At 39.1% G+C, this 20,570-nt stretch overlaps 1 protein-coding gene across 1 annotated transcript; it reads left to right on the top strand.

The window, feature by feature from the left end:
• The first annotated feature begins 371 nt into the window (after positions 1-371).
• LOC309499361 (myosin heavy chain, fast skeletal muscle-like) lies at positions 372-12,759 on the top strand. Its single transcript, XM_082170586.1, has 40 exons — positions 372-411; positions 1,369-1,587; positions 1,682-1,825; positions 1,909-2,065; positions 2,173-2,200; positions 2,372-2,474; positions 2,640-2,732; positions 2,858-2,921; positions 3,015-3,113; positions 3,194-3,297; positions 3,380-3,518; positions 3,743-3,861; positions 3,958-4,107; positions 4,196-4,366; positions 4,458-4,758; positions 4,858-4,922; positions 5,018-5,105; positions 5,205-5,322; positions 5,405-5,528; positions 5,634-5,770; positions 5,859-6,114; positions 6,205-6,447; positions 6,554-6,730; positions 6,819-6,964; positions 7,050-7,140; positions 7,223-7,612; positions 8,659-8,785; positions 9,001-9,119; positions 9,215-9,411; positions 9,495-9,678; positions 9,774-9,939; positions 10,419-10,543; positions 10,664-10,972; positions 11,104-11,307; positions 11,390-11,515; positions 11,611-11,781; positions 11,866-11,970; positions 12,094-12,189; positions 12,293-12,424; positions 12,643-12,759. Exons 2-40 carry the CDS (start codon positions 1,381-1,383, stop codon positions 12,655-12,657), a joined length of 5,790 nt encoding a protein of 1,929 aa, XP_082026712.1. The 5' UTR covers positions 372-411; positions 1,369-1,380; the 3' UTR covers positions 12,658-12,759.
• Positions 12,760-20,570: the final 7,811 nt, after the last annotated feature.

The following is a 20,570-nucleotide window of genomic DNA, read 5'->3' as shown; positions in this document are numbered from 1 at the left end:
AGGTTTTACTTATAACTGATTTCATTAGGTAGGATGTCTGCTAGTCTGTCCATACATTTCTTGTGTCAAGAAAGCTCATGGATAAAAAAAAATGGGTCAAGAAAGCGCCTCATATATCAAAATATATAAGGCTGCCCATGTACAGATTCTGCTTAGTGTGCATGATCAACTTCTATAAAAGCCAAGAGGGTAGACCAGAAGAGATGCAGAGAAGAGAAGAGAAGTTCCATCAAGTGGTAAGAGCCTGTGCTGACTGTGACTGAAAGGAATTTAACATCATCACTTATGCGTCTGTACTCAAAGTAATTGTGTTTTTATTTATATTAATACATTTTAATAAATTGATTTTTATTTTATTTTTTTAATCCAAGGGTAGTAAACATTTCATCTGGTCTCAAGGACAAAAGGCAAGTGAGTTTATGATTCAGTGTGTGGATTAGGGTAGAGGAAAACAGTTGTTATAGTCTGTATTATAGATGAAAACTGGTGAAGCATGCTGTTTTTAAAAACCTGTAATTTATTTACAAAGAAATGTGTTTAAAATGTATTAGTAAGATGAATTTAAGGAAGGGGTCCCATTGACCCTTTATTTTTGTGCCAAATATACCACCTATTGTATTCGCTTTTATTGTGTTGTATTTTATTCTGTTTTTCTTCTTCCACTTTTGAGTCTATGAGAGCCCATAGAATCTCTTGTGGGAAAGTTATACAAATTTGGCCCAAATGCAGAGGACATTTGACACATTTCTATGCAGACTCAGTCTGAGGAAACAGAAAAAGAAGCGGGAAGGGGTCAATTGATGATGCTATAATAGAGCAAAACATGAAATTGGTTCAAACTACAGAACTGATGTTCTGATTAAATTCAAACTTGGGATGCAGTGTTGCTATAATAATCCATCATGAGATTTGCATAAATATAAATCATTAGAAAAGTTCATATGATGAAACCAAATCTGTGACAGAAATTTCTAAATATTTGTCTGTTTCATACATACTTGTAGCAGGAGGATGCACTCAGGCAGAGAGACCACAAGTGAGACTCATAGTCGGCAGTGAAAATCTCTGTATTGTCCTGAAACTTCATATATGCCACAATTCATATTGTACTGTATGTGCCATCCCCTGACACCAGCATTTCATCACCAGAAAGACATATTCAATCGACATTTTTGCCATTAATGGGCCCCTTACCTGCTTCTTGCTTTCTATCTAAATGTTTATCTAGTATTGTTTTATGTGTCTGTATTCATGTGTAAGCCTACACTTAGGAATATGCCTCTTTCCCAACACAATTCATGTGTTTTATATTTTATGTGTCTTGCCTTTGTTGAATACAAAATTTGTAATGGATAAGTCTCTCTTTAGTAAGCCGCCACCATGAGTACAGACGCGGAGATGGCCGCTTATGGCAAAGCTGCCATTTACCTTCGTAAGCCTGAGAGGGAGAGAATGGAGGCTCAGGCCAAACCGTTTGATGCCAAGGCTGCCTGCTATGTGGCTGATGTCAAAGAGTTGTACCTCAAGGGAACAATCAAGAGCAAAGACGGTGGCAAAGTCACAGTTGTTTTGCTTGACACTAAGGAGGTAAATTAGAATTTCCATTTCATGTAGATACTCATTAAATTACTTATTACATTGTTTTCTTTTATATCTAATATCTAATTTATCAAATTTATAGGAGAGAGTTGCTAAGGAAGAAGATGTCTACCCAATGAATCCTCCCAAGTATGACAAGATTGAGGACATGGCCATGATGACCCATCTCAATGAAGCCTCTGTGCTGTATAACCTCAAAGAGCGTTATGCTGCATGGATGATCTACGTAAATTCTGAATTGACATATAAAACATTTAAGTTCATTTTTTCTGTGTTGTTGCAATCTGACCACGTCTCTGCTCATTTCAGACCTACTCTGGACTCTTCTGCGCAACTGTGAACCCCTACAAGTGGCTCCCAGTGTATGATGCGGAAGTGGTGTCTGCCTACAGAGGCAAAAAGCGTATGGAGGCTCCACCCCACATCTTCTCTGTCTCTGACAACGCATATCAGTTCATGCAGTGTGGTAAGACATTATGGAATTAAATTCTACAGAATTAATTAAGATGAAGTAGATGTTGTTAATATAATAAATATTAACCGGATTTTTTTTTAACAAATTTCAATCAACAGATAGAGAAAACCAGTCTGTCCTAATTACGTAAGTATTTTAATTTAATTTCAGACCATGACAAAAATGAAAAGTATAACATAGATGGAAAATTTATGGAGATATTTAAAAAACAGAATTTAAGACTGAACAAAGATTGAATATACTTTGAAAAGTCTACATGTCTTTCAAACTTCTGTCTTCTGATCTCTTATAAACCAGTGGAGAATCTGGTGCTGGAAAGACTGTGAACACGAAACGTGTCATCCAGTACTTTGCCACAGTTGCAGTGTCAGGTGTCAAGAAAGAGGCCAGTAAAATAAAGGTATGAGATACAAAAATATGTCATATATATTATTTTAAAAGATGATGATTTACACTCATCTCACTAACTATACGATATGCGAATTTGTGAAATGCCAATAAATTGTGTTTAGTCATGAAATAGAAAAACAATTGAAAATAAATGAAAACCCTTCAAACATTACAGGGCTCTCTTGAGGACCAGATCATTGCTGCCAACCCTCTGCTTGAGTCTTATGGTAATGCCAAGACTGTGAGAAATGACAACTCCTCTCGTTTTGTAAGTTAACCACTGTTTATTTACAGTACAGATGGTCAGTTGTGTTCAATTTTACTCTACAGAGTTTTCTATAAAGAGATTATAATCATTATTATTTATGTATTATACTATTATGATTTAAACAGGGTAAATTCATCAGAATTCACTTTGGCACCACTGGAAAACTGGCTAGTGCTGACATTGAGACATGTAGGTGGACATGATTTAATTGATCCATCCTGAACAGTTGTCTTTGTCTGTCACTCTTCAGATGCTTGTGACTCAAGTACGTTCTCTCAACAGATCTGCTGGAGAAGTCTAGAGTGTCATTCCAGCTTCCAGATGAGAGAGGCTACCACATCTTCTTCCAAATGATGACCAACCATAAGCCTGAGATTGTTGGTAGGTGCACATATTTCATTCATTCAATGTTTCAGATAATATTGTAAGATGCTCTTTCATTAATGCTGTGTATTTTACAGAAATGTCGCTCATCACCACCAACCCCTATGACTTCCCCATGTGCAGTCAGGGTCAGATCACAGTGGCCAGCATTGATGATAAAGTTGAGCTGGATGCTACTGATGTGAGTCATTGCTATTTAAATATTGACATATTCTATTTAAATATGGCAAATCATATTTTTTATTATTCTCTGTAATTTACAGGAAGCTATTGACATTCTTGGTTTCACAAGTGAGGATAAAATGGGCATCTACAAGTTCACTGGAGCGGTGCTTCATCATGGTAACATGAAGTTCAAGCAGAAGCAGCGTGAGGAGCAGGCTGAGCCTGATGGCACAGAGGGTGAGACTTGTGTTATCCTGGGCTTTAAAATAGTAACCACTGCACTGACTTTGCTGATAACAGAAACTGTGTATAAAATGTTTAGTGTAAATATAAACTAGAAGTTGCGTGCATATCAATAAATCTAAAAATAAAAGGGAAAGTACCTAGAGCCTGATTTATTATAATTTTACACAAAAGACTCTATAGAGCAAAGATAATTTATTTTAAAATGTATTTAACAGAGGCTGACAAAATCGCCTACCTTCTGGGTTTGAACTCTGCTGATATGCTGAAGGGTTTGTGCTACCCCAGAGTCAAGGTCGGAAATGAGTATGTGACCAAAGGCCAGACCGTGCAACAGGTATAGTAGCATTTCCAGCATGCCATGTGTTTAACCTAAAATTCTGGCTAATTATTGCAGAAGCAGAATAAAATATCTACTCTATTCCACTTACAGGTGTACAACTCTGTTAGCGCCTTGGCCAAATCTATCTATGAGAGGATGTTCTTGTGGATGGTCATTCGTATCAACCAGATGTTGGACACAAAACAACAAAGAAATTTCTACATTGGCGTGCTGGATATTGCTGGTTTTGAGATATTTGATGTAAGAATGATTCTTATATCTCTTTTTATGTCAAAATTAATGATTTTCAGAAGGTAGTAAATGTTTCTGTCATTTTTTTGTCCTCCAGTACAACAGCATGGAGCAGCTGTGTATCAACTTCACCAATGAGAAACTGCAACAGTTTTTCAACCACACCATGTTTGTGCTGGAGCAAGAGGAGTACAAGAAGGAGGGCATTGTTTGGGAGTTCATTGACTTCGGCATGGACTTGGCTTCTTGCATTGAGCTCATTGAGAAGGTTATCAATGGTTTATGAATTTATTAATTTCCATTGATCCTATTCTCAAAATCTCCTATTTTGATAATAAACAACATTCTTTTATAAACAGCCCATGGGTATCTTCTCCATCCTTGAAGAGGAGTGCATGTTCCCCAAGGCTTCAGATGCTTCCTTCAAGAACAAGCTATATGATCAGCATCTTGGCAAGAACAAAGCTTTCGAGAAACCAAAGCCTGCCAAAGGCAAGGCTGAAGCCCACTTCTCCCTGGTTCACTACGCTGGAACTGTGGACTACAATGTCACTGGCTGGCTAGACAAGAACAAGGATCCACTGAATGATTCTGTTCTGCTGCTGTACCAGAAGTCTTCTGTCAAACTGCTGGCTACTCTCTACCCACCTGTTGTTGAGGGTAAAGAAAAAATCTATTTAACAAAACTTTGATTCAGTTTTGAACTAACTTTCTTGTTTTTGCATTTATACATGTTCCTTTGTATTTTTATCTTAATAGATACTACTAAAAAGGGAGGCAAGAAGAAGGGTGGCTCCATGCAGACTGTGTCCTCCCAGTTCAGGGTATGTATAGAGATGACATCACAGCAATTTTGCTTTATTTTAGAAAAGAAAATAAAGAAATACAAAGCATGGCAAACTTTTTCTATTCTCCACAGGAGAACTTGGGAAAACTCATGACCAACTTGAGGGCCACTCACCCTCACTTTGTGCGTTGCCTGATTCCCAATGAGTCCAAGACTCCAGGTAAAGTATATAAAAAAAAAAAACGTACAGATATTTTGGTTCTCAATATATATGATGAAGTTAATTTACCAAGTTCATGGTGTAAACTGTTCGTTTTAGGTCTCATGGAGAACTTCCTGGTTATCCACCAGCTGAGGTGCAACGGTGTTCTGGAGGGTATCAGAATCTGCACAAAGGGCTTCCCCAGCAGAATCCAATATGGTGACTTTAAGCAGAGGTAAATGGGACCAAATGAAAACAACATTTCCTAGGAGGCTCCTAATTAAAAGATATGAAGTATTTTGATAAATTTTCCACAGATACAAGGTGCTGAATGCCGGTGTTATCCCAGAGGGACAGTTTATGGATAACAAGAAGGCCAGTGAGAAACTCCTGGGATCCATCGACATTAATCATGACGACTACAGATTTGGACATACAAAGGTTCATTATTTAGCTTTTCAAATTTCAAAGATTCAGTGATCATGGTCATTTAGCTTATACAGTTTAAATCAATATATTTTGATTTACTGTTTTACATAAATTCAGGTGTTCTTCAAAGCTGGTCTTCTGGGTGTTCTTGAGGAGATGCGTGATGAGAAACTGGCTGCTCTGGTCACAATGACTCAGGCTCTCTGTCGTGGCTACGTGATGAGGAGGGAGTATGTGAAAATGACGGAGAGGAGGTGATTATTGTCATGAGTAAATATGACATCAATGATAACTGTGCAAACCTAATAATGATTATGCCATTTAATGATGAATTATTCACAGGGAGTCGATTTACACCATCCAATACAACATCCGTTCATTCATGAATGTCAAACACTGGCCATGGATGAAGGTTTATTACAAGATTAAGCCTCTGCTTCAGAGTGCAGAGACTGAGAAGGAGCTGGCAAACATGAAAGAGGACTATACAAAATGCAAAGAGGCTTTGGTTAAGGCTGAAGCCAGAAAGAAGGAGCTTGAAGAGAAGATGGTAGCACTGTTGCAAGAGAAAAATGATCTGCAGCTGCAAGTAGCATCTGTGAGTATATTTTATAATTAACTGAATTTTGGCTACATTAAAAATGAGCAAGGTTGTTTCCAATGAAATAGCAATCTATTTTACTAACAGGAATCTGAGGGTCTCTCAGATGCTGAGGAGAGGTGTGAGGGTCTGATCAAAAGCAAAATCCAACTTGAAGCTAAACTCAAGGAGACAACTGAGAGACTGGAGGATGAGGAAGAAATCAATGCTGAACTGACAGCCAAGAAGAGGAAACTGGAGGATGAGTGCTCTGAGCTGAAGAAAGACATTGATGACCTGGAGCTCACCTTGGCTAAAGTGGAGAAGGAGAAACATGCCACTGAGAATAAGGTTGGAGATTGAGTTGGTTTAAGATTAGATTTAATCTCTATTTTATATATTGATATAGAATCTGAATTGTAATATTTAAGTTTACTTGGAACAAAAAATCCTACAGGTCAAGAACTTGACTGAGGAAATGGCAGCTCAGGATGAGAGCATTGCTAAGGTTACGAAGGAGAAGAAAGCCCTCCAAGAGTCACATCAGCAGACACTGGATGATCTTCAGGCCGAGGAGGACAAAGTCAACACCCTGACCAAATCCAAGACAAAGCTTGAGCAGCAAGTTGATGATGTGAGTTGATTATGTAAATTAATTATATTAATTCATCAAATCAACTGTTTTCTGCTGTGAACATATTTTATATATCATTGTCCTGTAGCTTGAGGGTTCCCTTGAACAAGAGAAGAAGCTCCGCATGGACCTGGAGAGAACCAAGAGAAAGCTTGAAGGAGACCTGAAATTATCTCAAGAGTCCGTCATGGACCTGGAGAATGACAAGCAGCAATCTGATGAGAAAATAAAAAAGTAATTAAAGCAGGAAATCTTTGAAAACATTGAATTTTTTTATTGTTGTGTTATGTTTTTTTTACAAGTACTTATTGTTGAACAGGAAAGACTTTGAAACAAGTCAGCTGCTCAGCAAGATTGAAGATGAACAATCTCTAGGTGCTCAACTCCAGAAGAAAATCAAGGAGCTTCAGGTATTTTGAGATTTTTCAAACATTACATCATTATGATCAAATACAGATAACCAAAAATATAATGAACTACTTGCCACCATAGGCCCGCATTGAGGAACTGGAGGAAGAGATCGAGGCTGAGCGCGCTGCTCGTGCCAAGGTTGAGAAGCAGAGAGCTGATCTCTCCAGGGAACTTGAGGAGATCAGTGAGAGGCTTGAGGAGGCTGGAGGAGCCACTTCTGCTCAGATTGAGATGAATAAGAAGCGTGAAGCTGAATTCCAGAAGCTGCGTCGTGATCTTGAAGAGTCCACCCTCCAGCATGAAGCTACTGCTGGTGCCCTCCGCAAGAAGCAGGCAGACAGTGTGGCCGAGCTGGGAGAGCAAATCGACAACCTGCAGCGTGTCAAGCAGAAGCTTGAGAAAGAGAAGAGCGAATTCAAAATGGAGATTGATGATCTTTCCAGCAACATGGAAGCTGTTGCCAAAGCAAAGGTTGGGAAATATTCTAAAGAATATATGTGACCCATGCTGGCAAAATGAGTCAGAATACGCATGTGCTAATTATGAGCTACAGGCAAATGTACATTTTGGTCGAATTTCATTTTCATTCACAAAAATTGGTTCATTAAGTCATCTTTTAGCGATCCCAATGCTCCAAATAGTAATTAAACATCTAAAATGATCTTTATTTTTACGTTTTCTGAGAGGTGTACCTTCCTAAATCTTTCCTTTGTTCTAATAATCCATTACTTTTTCTTTACTCGCTTCTCAACGACTGGTGCTTCCCCTCAGCACAGGTTTTAATATTCATAGCGAATTCTCGATAGCTTAAGTCTGAACCAATGAAATATGATTTTTAAACTCATGCTGATGTAAACAAAATGATCTTACTTGTAACTGACTGACAGATCAACACAAAGCACAAAGACGCCTTTCAGACAGCACGCAATCCCAAAATACACATGTCCACAGAATTGCAGTATTTCAAAAATATCTGTCTTGGCGAATATTCACGTAAACCTTATCTGTTATGCCTTAAGTGAACGTTTGGTTAACTGTTGGGGAAAAACATCTGCTATGTAACATTATATTAGATACGTGCACTACAGTAGGTCTCAATATACAGGCTGCTGTCTCATTAATGTTAATCAAACAATTGTGGTATCATAGAACATTTTTTAATATATATTTTTCCTATAAATATTTGGTTTTGATTTGGTGTGTGCCAAATTTGGTGGTATTACCATGGATTTTAAGGTATGGTTACTAGGTGATTTTGTTTTGGATCCTTCAGAAAACTTTAACTAGATTGTTCTCAAAATATACTTTGATGACTCTATTGACTTGCGCAGTCCTTTTTTTGTCTGATTCCAACAAATCATTCATCATCAAACATGAAGGTTTTTTGATAAGATTAAAAGTAAATAACAATAACTCATTTTTGAAAATGTGCTCATTGTGACTCATTTTGCCAGCACGGGTCACATGCAACAAGTCTTGAAGTTGTTTCAAATATCTAATGACTTTTGTATTTGCAGGGCAATCTTGAGAAGATGTGCCGCACACTTGAGGACCAACTTAGTGAAATTAAGTCCAAGAATGACGAGAACGTTCGTCAGTTAAATGATCTCAGTACTCAAAGTGCAAGATTTCAAACTGAAAATGGTAACTCATGAACAAATTAATATTATATCAAAAGTAATTAATGTCAGTAATTAACAATAATTATCAACAATACTTAATCAAAAATAATAGTGTATTAAGATTGTTCGGCTGTAAATTTCTGACTGTAACACTGATACAATCTTACATCCATTTGTTTTGAAATAAACTGATAGAGACATAGAAAAGTCTGACACAGTGAATCTAAATCTATACAGGTGAGTTTGGCCGTCAGCTGGAGGAGAAGGAGGCTCTGGTTTCTCAGCTCACCAGAGGCAAACAAGCTTCCACTCAGCAAATTGAGGAGCTTAAGAGGCTGATTGAAGAGGAGGTTAAGGTAATTCAGCATTATCAGTTCATGCACATACTTGTCAATTACTTTACTGTAGTAGAGACAATAATACAATAATAGTATGCGACTTTGTCCCTTAGGCTAAGAATGCACTGGCCCATGCTGTGCAATCAGCCCGTCATGACTGTGACCTGCTCCGTGAGCAGTTTGAGGAAGAGCAGGAGGCAAAGGCTGAGCTGCAGCGGGGAATGTCAAAGGCCAACAGTGAGGTTGCTCAGTGGAGAACCAAATATGAAACTGATGCCATCCAGCGCACGGAGGAGCTTGAAGAGTCCAAGTATGTATATTACTGTATAATATTCCTAACTCTCACAGCTATTTTATAGATTAGAATTAAAAATAATGTGTATTACTTAACAGGAAGAAGCTGGCTCAGCGTCTGCAAGAGGCAGAGGAACAAGTTGAGGCCGTAAACTCCAAATGTGCATCTCTGGAGAAGACCAAACAGAGACTCCAGGGTGAGGTGGAGGACCTCATGATCGATGTGGAGAGAGCCAATGGTTTGGCTGCCAACCTTGACAAGAAGCAGAAGAACTTCGACAAGGTAAACAGTTTTAGTCATATTATATTCTCTTTGTAAAGTATTGCTTTGTTCAACATTTTTTAAACAAACTCTATCCTAAAATATCTCCACCAAAGGTCCTGGCAGAATGGAAGCAGAAATATGAGGAAGGTCAGGCCGAGCTGGAAGGTGCCCAGAAAGAGGCTCGTTCACTCAGCACTGAACTGTTCAAGATGAAGAACTCCTATGAGGAGAGCCTGGATCAGCTGGAGACCCTTAAGAGAGAGAACAAGAATCTGCAGCGTAAGAATGAAACCGTTAATTAGAAAAAAAAAACTTAAAGGGATTGTTCACCCAAAATAAATATTATTTGACTAATTACTGACCCTCATGTCGTTCCAAACTCGTGAGACTTTTGTTCATCTTCGGAACACAAATTAAGATCTTTTTGATGAAATCTGAGAGCTCAATTCATATGGATTAGTTTTATGATCTCTTTACAACCTTTTTGAAGTGTCAAATAATAAATTATGTAGCTGTCTATGGAGGGACAGAAAGCTTTCAAATTTCATCAAAAAGATCTTCATTTGTGTTCCAAAGATGAACGAAAGTCTTACGGGTTTGTTATGACATGAGGGTGAGTAATTAATTAATGATAACATTTACATTTTTGGGTGAACTATCCCTTTAAATGTTCTAATTCTCAGTGAACATTAAAAAGTAAGCACATATGATTAATGCATGTGCATTATGATACATATTATATGTTTTTCTCTCTATAGAGGAAATTTCAGATCTGACAGAGCAGTTAGGTGAGACTGGTAAGAGCATCCATGAGCTGGAAAAGGCTAAGAAGACAGTGGAGACTGAGAAGTCAGAAATTCAGACGGCTCTGGAAGAGGCTGAAGTGAGTATCTGGAGATTAATATGGAATTCTTGCTAGAACCATCATACTGTGTTGTTGTATTCATCAACACACTGTGTGTATTTTCATTCTTATATTTAAATGTTGTTTTATTTTTCATAGGGTACACTGGAACATGAGGAGTCCAAGATTCTTCGTGTCCAGCTTGAGCTAAACCAGATCAAGGGAGAGATTGACAGGAAGCTTGCAGAGAAGGATGAGGAGATGGAGCAGATCAAGAGGAACAGCCAGAGAGTCATTGAATCCATGCAGGGCACCCTGGACTCTGAAGTCAGGAGCAGGAATGATGCCCTGAGAATCAAGAAGAAGATGGAGGGAGACCTTAATGAGATGGAGATTCAGCTGAGCCACTCCAATCGCCAGGCTGCTGAGGCCCAGAAACAGCTCAGAAACGTTCAGGGACAACTCAAGGTAGGCATAGGAATTCTTCTTTTTGATTTTGGGACGCATTCATATATTGTTTTAAATAATCGAACATATGGTAAGTTCAGCGTAGCAGAAATCACATCGAAAGCTCATTCTAAAGCTATTGTTATGTTCAGGATGCCCAACTGCACCTTGATGATGCCCAGAGAGGACAGGAAGACATGAAGGAGCAGGTGGCCATGGTGGAGCGCAGAAACACTCTGATGCAGTCTGAGATTGAGGAGCTGAGAGCTGCTCTGGAGCAGACAGAGAGAGGCCGCAAAGTGGCTGAACAAGAGCTGGTGGATATCAGTGAGCGTGTTGGGCTGCTGCACTCTCAGGTAAGGGCATATTGTTTCCCTGAAATTAAGGAAATTGAGAGCATCATTCAAAATGTTCAAACTGTTGCTTTCCATTTTGTAGAACACAAGTCTCCTGAACACCAAGAAGAAGCTTGAGGCTGACCTTGTTCATGTCCAGAGTGAAGTTGATGACACTGTACAGGAAGCCAGAAATGCAGAGGAGAAGGCCAAGAAGGCCATCACTGATGTGAGAAACAGTAGCTGCCAAATGTTTCATAAGACGCTTACATAAATTTTACATAAAAAATGTGGATCTAATGACTTTCTGTATTAATGCAAAAGGCTGCAATGATGGCAGAAGAGCTGAAGAAGGAGCAGGACACCAGTTCTCACCTTGAGAGGATGAAGAAGAATCTGGAGGTCACAGTGAAGGACCTGCAGCACCGTCTGGATGAGGCTGAGAATCTGGCCATGAAAGGAGGAAAGAAACAACTCCAGAAGTTGGAGTCCAGAGTAAGCCTCATTATAGTTATGATATGGGCAAGGTGAAGTATGTTATATTATGATTTGTTTGAATAAAAATAATATGTTCTTTAGGTCCGTGAGCTTGAGGCTGAAGTTGAAGCTGAGCAGAGACGTGGAGCTGATGCTGTTAAAGGTGTCCGCAAATATGAGAGGAGAGTGAAAGAGCTCACTTATCAGGTATGACCATATTCCTCACAAGGTTGTTCGGACAAAAGAGTCTGTGTAATAGTGTATGTACTGACAATGCCTATTTTTAGTAAAGGATCAATGCTTAATTTTGTAAATGTGTATTTTTTGAAGACTGATGAGGACAAGAAGAACATCGCCAGACTCCAAGATTTGGTTGACAAACTGCAGCTGAAGGTCAAAGTCTACAAGAGGCAGTCTGAAGAGGCGGTATGTAAAATCGAATAGAACATTTTGACACTGTAATTATTTAGATTGGAAAGCTAATTTGATGAAACGTGATACATGAACCATATTTAAAAAAAACCTTTAGGAGGAGCAAGGCAATGCTCACCTGTCCAAGTTGAGGAAGGTGCAGCATGAGCTTGAGGAGGCTGAGGAGCGTGCTGACATTTCCGAGTCTCAGGTCAACAAGCTCAGAGTAAAGAGCCGTGATTCTGGAAAGGTTAGACTAAGTAGATGAGTTTTTTTGCATTATTTATTCAACTTGTTTATCCAAATATATGAACTACCTCTTAGAAGTAGTAGTGGAACTATAATAATTGCATTTAGCTGATGTTACATATCCTGTATGACATTTGCACATCTGTATTCTCTTCATTATGTAAAGTGAAGAACATTTTTGTTAATAAGACTAATGTTTAACTCTCCCTTCTTTCTCAGGCCAAAGAAGAATGAATCTTTAACACTTGAAAGGAGCATTTACTGAAGTCATATAATATGAATGTTTAATGTAAAAGTACCTTTCTTAATAAACCTGTTTATTTCAGCAAATAATTAGCCTTTGTGTGATTTTTTCAACAAGATACAATAGTACAACACTAATATCTCATCTGTATGATTACATTAAACCTTATTCACATCACAAGTGTGCTGAGTATCAAGAGTGTCTTGAATCCAAGTTTGAACTTTTAAAGGTTCCATAAAAGTTCAAATAATATAATATAATATAATTAATTTATAATATAATGCATGCATTTATAATATAATACCCTATAATGAGCAAGCAACAAGGCGCTTTTCTGAAATACAAAAATATGAGTGAATGACACGTTTGGAGTACTATGATGTATCACACAACGCTCCCACACCAACCATACACAAAAGAAATATATTGAAATATATTTTAAAGTGTCAAAAATATATGTGGCACATATTCCAAATACATGTCCAAATACAATATATTTGCATTGTTGTTCACTTATATTTATAATTTTGAAATATATTCTGAAATATAACAAAAATATATGATGTTAAGTGTGAAATATATTTACATTTATAACATGTAATGTAAAATATATGACAAAATATATGTTCATAAAATGTTTAGCTTGCTAAAGAAGGGTCGAAAATGAATTTTGATCATTAGTAATTCCTCTACCTTTTCCCCTATATACAACATTAGGCTACCATATTTCACTACTGTATTATGACACACAGCTATAATAAATACTGTACTTACATTTAAATGACTGCAATGTAAGATAGTTGCTTTCCTAGGACTATTAGGCCATATAAGGTGTCACGTACCTAACACTAAGTGCAATTATTAGATTTATTGTTGTTTTATTGACATCTTTCCTGAAGTCATTTAAATATTGAAAATATGCACAATATTTATGATGCAAGTATAACAGTGACACTCCAACAGTGAAGTACACTTAAACAATAGATAGAACTCAGTGTCTAGCACTGCATACACACACTATTAAATAACTGTAATCAATTCTGTAAAAATAGGGGAAAAAACTCTGCATTCTGTGTGTTCTTTCCTAAATAAAATTGTCATTTTAGACCAACAAAGTCAGTAAAGGGCCGTGGCCTACTGGTTAGGGCTTTGGGCTTTGGGCTTGTAACCGAAGGGTTGCTGGTTCGATCCCCGACCAGTAGGAAAAATGTGGCTGGGGGAAGTGGTAGAGCACTATCCACAGATGAAGTAGTCTATCTGAAAATGTTAACTTTTTAAATTTCAAATGAAACAATTTGCAAAAGTTAAAACATATATGAACATATATGTAAACATATATGAAAATATATTTACATATATTGAACTAAAATATATTTATTGGGCCAATATCAAATATTTGCATATATTCCAAAAATATATTTTGAAAATATATTTCAAATATATTTCTTTTGTGTATGGGCAAGCACTGAAAGAGCCAGAGATGGCTCAGTCACATCCAGTCTATAATATCTTGCAAATGTTTGCGGTGATGCCCAGCTCCAAATGTCCTAAATAGAAACACCCCTGAACAGTGCCCAAGAGGTAACCATTCCTGGAGTGAGCTCGATGCCCTGATAAATATTGTAAATTTTTGCGTCTTTGTAACACATTTCAATCGCGTTTACCACTCAGTGAGATTATACCCCTTATAATTGTCAGCACAAGAGACGAAGAGCTGCTCTTTCGTAACAAACTCATCCACACCACAGATAAATCCCAGGATGGGATCAGAAACTTAGGGCGTTTTTCCACTGGGTTCGTTTGCTGCGGTCCGAACCCGAGTGCGCTAGTTCCCGGCGCCCCCCGCAGCGTTGGTCTGGTTTCACGCTCAATTAGTTGTATCGAACCCAGGTGCGTTTGCAGTGATCTTACGTCATCGCAAACGCAATCAAACAATGATATCGACAGTGATACGCATGCGCGGAATACTATACTTCCTGAACAAGCGCGCACCCGAGTCCGTGTTGCTTGCACATTAACGCGAACCGCACCACGGTTCGGGAGCAACCGAGCTCAGACCACCTCCTCCAGGTAGTCTCGGGTTCGGTACTCTAGTGCGCACCCGGGTCCGATGACAGCGTTCACATTAACGATTTTTCATGCGAACCGTGCCCCGGTCCGCACTAAACTGCCAGTGTGAAAGCGCCCTTAGTGACCGGAAGTAACCGTCTCACCCCTTCATAAATCATTATACTGTATTAAGGGGTGCTGGATTATTGTTTCTGAATCCAGCCCCACATGACAAGCTGAGATGAACTTTTACTGTTGAAAAGGCTCTACCTTTATCTAATAGTTCCTGCAGAAAGCAGAGAACATCTGATACAGAGCATTAGAACGAAAGGATTCGTCTCTCTGCGCACCATCGTTCAAAAATGTCTCGGGTTATGACTGAACGAGACACTGCGTCCTGAGACACTTTGGGGGACGCCTCAGCGTGACTGATGACTGAAGTTTAATCGCTGCAATCGTATTGGCCGGCGACAGCCATGATGTCACTACTAGTGTGACCAGGAAGTTTAAAAGGGTGCCTAGAGAACATGTCATCCATTTCTTCGTCTGAAGGGACTGTGCAGGCAGCCTGGAGGATACTATTGAAAAGACTGGGTAAAAAAAACGTGTTCTTTTAACAGAAAAGCTCTGACTGGGGGTTTAAATGATTGAAATCTGGCAACCGTAAGCATGAAGCTCGTAAAAACAGTCAATGTGTTGTCGTCTCCTTAAATAAAATGACAAAAACAAGTTTTTATTTTTTAAACACATTTCAGTCTCGTCTTTTTTGCATCATCGATATTGCATGTGTTGATATAGTCACAATTATCGTTTAATGACGTGGGTGTCGTCTCTCATCGTCTTGTCTTAGTCAGGGAAAAACAGGTCGTCAACGAACATTTTCCTTCATAGTTTTCGTTAACTATGCTCTCAGTGATATGTGTTTGGTACCAGCTATGATAACAGTAACTTTCTCAAATGTTTACAGAACAAGCGGGAACCCAGTGTGCCTGTATCATTCTCTATTGCTGTTCTATTACAAGATAGAAAGTCTAAGGCCTTCAATAGCCGTACAGCAAACCCAACTAATCTGGTGCCTATTACACGTCAAACTAAAGGCCTCATTATACTTCTGCGTCGGACCTACGCCGGAGCCTATACGCCGTAGGCAACGTGTTGGTTTTAATTTATACTTCTGCGTTGTTGTCCGCGTTGACGCGCACCTAGGGAGCATGTGAAACACAGAGGGAGGGGTTCTGGCAGACCAATCACAACGCTTGCGTCCGCGTAGAATTGACGCGTTGTTACATTTTTGGAGAGGTGCACGTCAGGGTACGCCGAAGGGTACGCGCGCTACACACAGCCTACGACGTAGCTACGGCGGCAGTTCGACGCAGAAGTATAAATAGGCCTTAAGATTGCTGTGGGGACAAAAAGTAAGACTGTTTTAGCACTTTTAAACATCCGCTCTCTTAAAAATAAATCACTTCTAGTCAACAACTTAATAACCACAAACAACCTGGATTTTATGCTTCTAAAGGAAACCTGGCTAGAAGACAGCTGCAGTGCAACTAGTCCTCAATGAAACATCCCCTCCTAACTTTACTTTTATGAGTGTCTGCAGAGCGGGTAGGAGAGGTGGGGGTCTAGCTGCTCTTTTTAAAGATATCTATCAATGTAAGCAAATATCATTTGGGAATTACCCGTCTTTCGAATATCTGGGTATTGTGTTAAAAGGTGCTCCACGCATTTTACTTATCATTATTTACAGGCCTCCAAAATACTCTCCAGCCTTTGCTGAGGATTTTACAGAACTGTTATCAACAATTACCTCAGAGTTTGACTGTTTTGGCATTGCTGGAGATTTTAACATTCACATAGATAATGCAGAAACCAGTATGGCAAAAGAAATCAAAACTGTTTTAAAAACTTTTGATCTGACTCAGCATGTACATGGACCCACACACAATCGTGGACACACTCTAGATTTACTTATCAGTAAGGGTCTAAACATTTCATTGATTGTTATTAAGGATGTAGCACTGTCTGATCATTTCTGTATTTTCTTTGATATATTGATCTCTCCTGCCATTGAAGCTAGATCAGTGTCTGTCAAGAAGAGATGCTTAAATGAGAACACTAGTGTACTATTTATGAAGGCTATATCTTTAACACCAAGCATATCTGCTGACTCTGTTGATTTTCTCCTTGATTCTTTTAACTCAAAAGTTAAAAGTGTAACTGATGATATTGCTCCTGTGAAAGTCAGGAAGAAGAGTGGCAGACAAAAAGCACCTTGGAGAAACTCAACAGCAGTGCAAAATATGAGAAGACAATGCAGAAAAGCAGAGCACATGTGGCGGAAAATAAAACTTGTAGTCCATTATAACATCTACAAAGACAGCATCCATGCTTTCAATATGGAACCAGGCAAAGCTAGACAGACTTTCTTCTCAAATATTATAAACAGCAATTTTAACAACACATGCACTCTTTTTGCTACTGTAGAGAAACTGACAAACCCCCCAAGCCAGATTCCCAGTGAAATGCTCTCAGACAGCAAGTGCAGTGAGTTTGCTTCTTTCTTCTCTGAGAAAATCAATAATATCAGAAAGGTGATCAGCATCCTTGAGTTGTGCTGGGGTCAGACAGATCAGACCACCTGAGAAAGTAGTTACTATGTCTGATTTCAAAGAAATTGATGGCAAAATTTTGGGGAAAAAAGCCGTATAGCACCTTAAAACATCCCATAAAAAAAAAAAATATATATATTGAAATATATTTTAAAGTGTCAAAAATATATGTGGCATATATTCCAAATACCTTGAAATATATTTGCATTGTTGTTCACTTATATTTATCATTTTGAATTATATTCTGAAATATAACAAAAATATATGATGTTAAGTGTGAAATATATTTACATTTATAACATGTAATGTAAAATATATGACAAAATATATGGTCATAAAATGTTTAGCTTGCTAAAGAAGGGTCGAAAATGTATTTTGATCATAGTAATTCCTCTACCTTTTCCCCTATACACAACAGTAGGCTACCATATTTCACTTCTGTATTATGACACACATCTATAATAAATACTGTACTTACATTTAAATGACTGCAATGTAAAATGACAGATAGTTGCTTTCCTAGGACTATTAGGCCATATTAGGTGGCACGTACCTAACACTAAGTGCAATTATTAGATTTATTGTTGTTTTATTGACATCTTTCCTGAAGTCATTTAAATATTGAAAATATGCACAATATGTATGATGCAAGTATAACAGAGACACTCCAACAGTGAAGTGCACTTAAACAATAGATAGAACTCAGTGTCTAACACTGCATACACACACTATTAAATAACTGTATTCAATTCTGTAAAAATAGGGAAAAAAACTCTGCCTTCTGTGTGTTATTTCCTACATAAAACTGTCATTTTAGGCCAATAATGTCAGCAAAGGGGCAGCCGTGGCCTACTGGTTAGGGCTTCGGGCTTCGGGCTTGTAACCGAAACGTTGCCGGTTCGATCCCTGACCAGTAGGAAAAATGTGGGTGGGGGAAGTGGTAGAGCACTGCTCTCCCATGCCCACATCCATGGCAATTGAATAAATTGAAAATGTGTTGTTTGTTTGTGAAAATGTTAAAGGAGCCATATGTAAGATTGTGGCCAAAACTGGTACTGCAATCACTTTCAAATTACTGTAGAGCGGTGTATCCCCTCCCCCTCCCCCCTGACTCGAGGTTGCCAGATAGGCTGCAGGATCCAGTAGGAACGTAGGCTGCTACGTAGCTGTGGTAACTAGAGCAGAGCAGGGGCCTGTACCATGAAGGTAGCTGAACAAACTCGGGGTTACAGGATTAGTTTTGAGTTGACAAAACCAAACCGATGCAATCAGGCTTTATTGGTACCATGATGCAGCTCATCAACTTTCTCTGTCAACTCAGGCTTTGATCCTTAAGCTATGATTACTCCACACGCGCGTGCACATAAAAGAGTGACGTCGACACTGAACAACCAATCGCGGGTAGAGCGAGAGCGATATATTTTTCCGCGGAGGAGCAAGAGATAATCATTCAGAATTACGATGAATTTAAATATGTATTTCAAGCTCGAAACAATACGGTCTCTGCTGCCAAAGCAAGAGAAGACTGTTGGAGAAAGATTGCTGATTGTTAATCAGAATCAGAATCAGAATCAGAATGAGCTTTATTCGCCAAGTGTGCACAAACACACAAGGAATTTGTTGTGGTTTTTTACAGGAGCTCTTGGTACATACATACATATATGACATTAGAACAGGCATTTAAATGAGAACATAAATAAATAGAATAAACAATAATAATAGTTCTAGTATACATCTGAAACAGAAGACGTATGTACAGATTTGTGCATTGTGTGTACAGCTCTATAAATAAAATTTGTATATGTATTACACACACAAAAAAAAACAAAAAAAAAAACTCTTGCTTCTCTCTCAAGTACTGAATGAATTATACAGCAGGTGTTAATTGCTGTTTTAGCTGTTTAAGCTGGAGATAGCATGGGGGAAAAAACTGTTTTTGTGCCTAGATGTTCTAGTGCGCAGAGATCTGTAACGTCTGCCTGACGACAGAAGTGCAAACAGGTTTTGGCCGGGGTGGGAGGGGTCTGTGATGATGTTCCCTGCCCGTTTCTTCACTCTGGCATTGTACAAGTCCTGAAGGTTGGGGAGGTGTACACCAATGATCCTTTCAGCTGTGCTAACAGTCCGTTGTAGTCTTCTTATATCTGATTTGCTGGCTGACCCAAACCAGACAGTTATAGAAGTGCACAGAACCGACTCAATAACAGCTGAGTAAAACTGAGTCATCTGCGCTTGTGGTAGGTAGAACTTTTTCAGTTGACGAAGGAAGTACAACCTCTGTTGGGCCTTTTTGACAATGGAGTCAATGTGATTGTCCCACTTCAGGTCCTGAGAGATGGTAGTGCCCAGGAACCTGAATGACTCCACTGCTGTCACAGTGCTGTCCATGATGGTGAGAGGGGGGAGTGCAGGGGGGTTTCTCCTAAAGTCCACTATCATCTTCACAGTTATGAGCGTGTTCAGCTCCAGGTTGTTATGACTGCACCAGACAGCCAGCTGTTCAACCTCTTGTCTGTAAGCAGGCTCGTCACCGTCCTGGATGAGGCCAATGACTGGTGTCGTCTGCAAACTTCAGGAGCTTGACGGAGGAGTCTTTGGAGGTGCAGTCATTTGTGTAGAGAGAGAAAAGCAGTGGGGAGAGAACGCACCCCTGGGGGGCACCAGTGCTGATGGTAAGGGTCCGAGATGTGACTTTTCCCAGCCTCACTAGCTGCTGCCGGTCTGTCAGGAAGCTGATGATCCACTGACAGATGGAGGAGGGCACAGAGAGCTGGGTTAGTTTATTCAGGAGGGTATCCGGGACGATGGTGTTGAAAGCGGAGCTGAAGTCCACAAACAGGATCCTTGCATAAGTCCCTGGTTTGTCCAGATGTTGGAGGATGTTGTAGCGACAATGGGTATGAACCAAACACAGACTAATCTTCGTCCAGAATATTAATTCAAACTCTCTGTGAACAAAGAGGAAGATTTGGTCAGGACTTCGTATCCTCATCAATCTTGTCATGGGGTCCAGGCGCCAACCAGTCGGGCTATTCAAAAGAGCCCCCAGCACTAACACATAACTGGTCAGTGACTAGCTTTGTTGCCAAATTACTGATTGGTTAAGAGAAAGACAGAGACCAAGGCATCACACAAGTGTCTTCACATTCCAGATTCAAATCTTACAAACCACAGCTATAAATCATCCAGGCTCCAGAGAGTCTGTAACCAAAGACTTTTATTGGTTAACTGAAGAACTGGTC

The sequence above is a fragment of the Leuciscus leuciscus genome (genome assembly GCF_965113295.1).
Source record: "Leuciscus leuciscus genome assembly, chromosome: 5".
Classification (NCBI taxonomy): Eukaryota; Metazoa; Chordata; class Actinopteri; order Cypriniformes; family Leuciscidae; genus Leuciscus; species Leuciscus leuciscus.
Note: the sequence above shows the minus strand (reverse complement) of the source record. Positions and strands in the feature narration are given on the sequence as shown.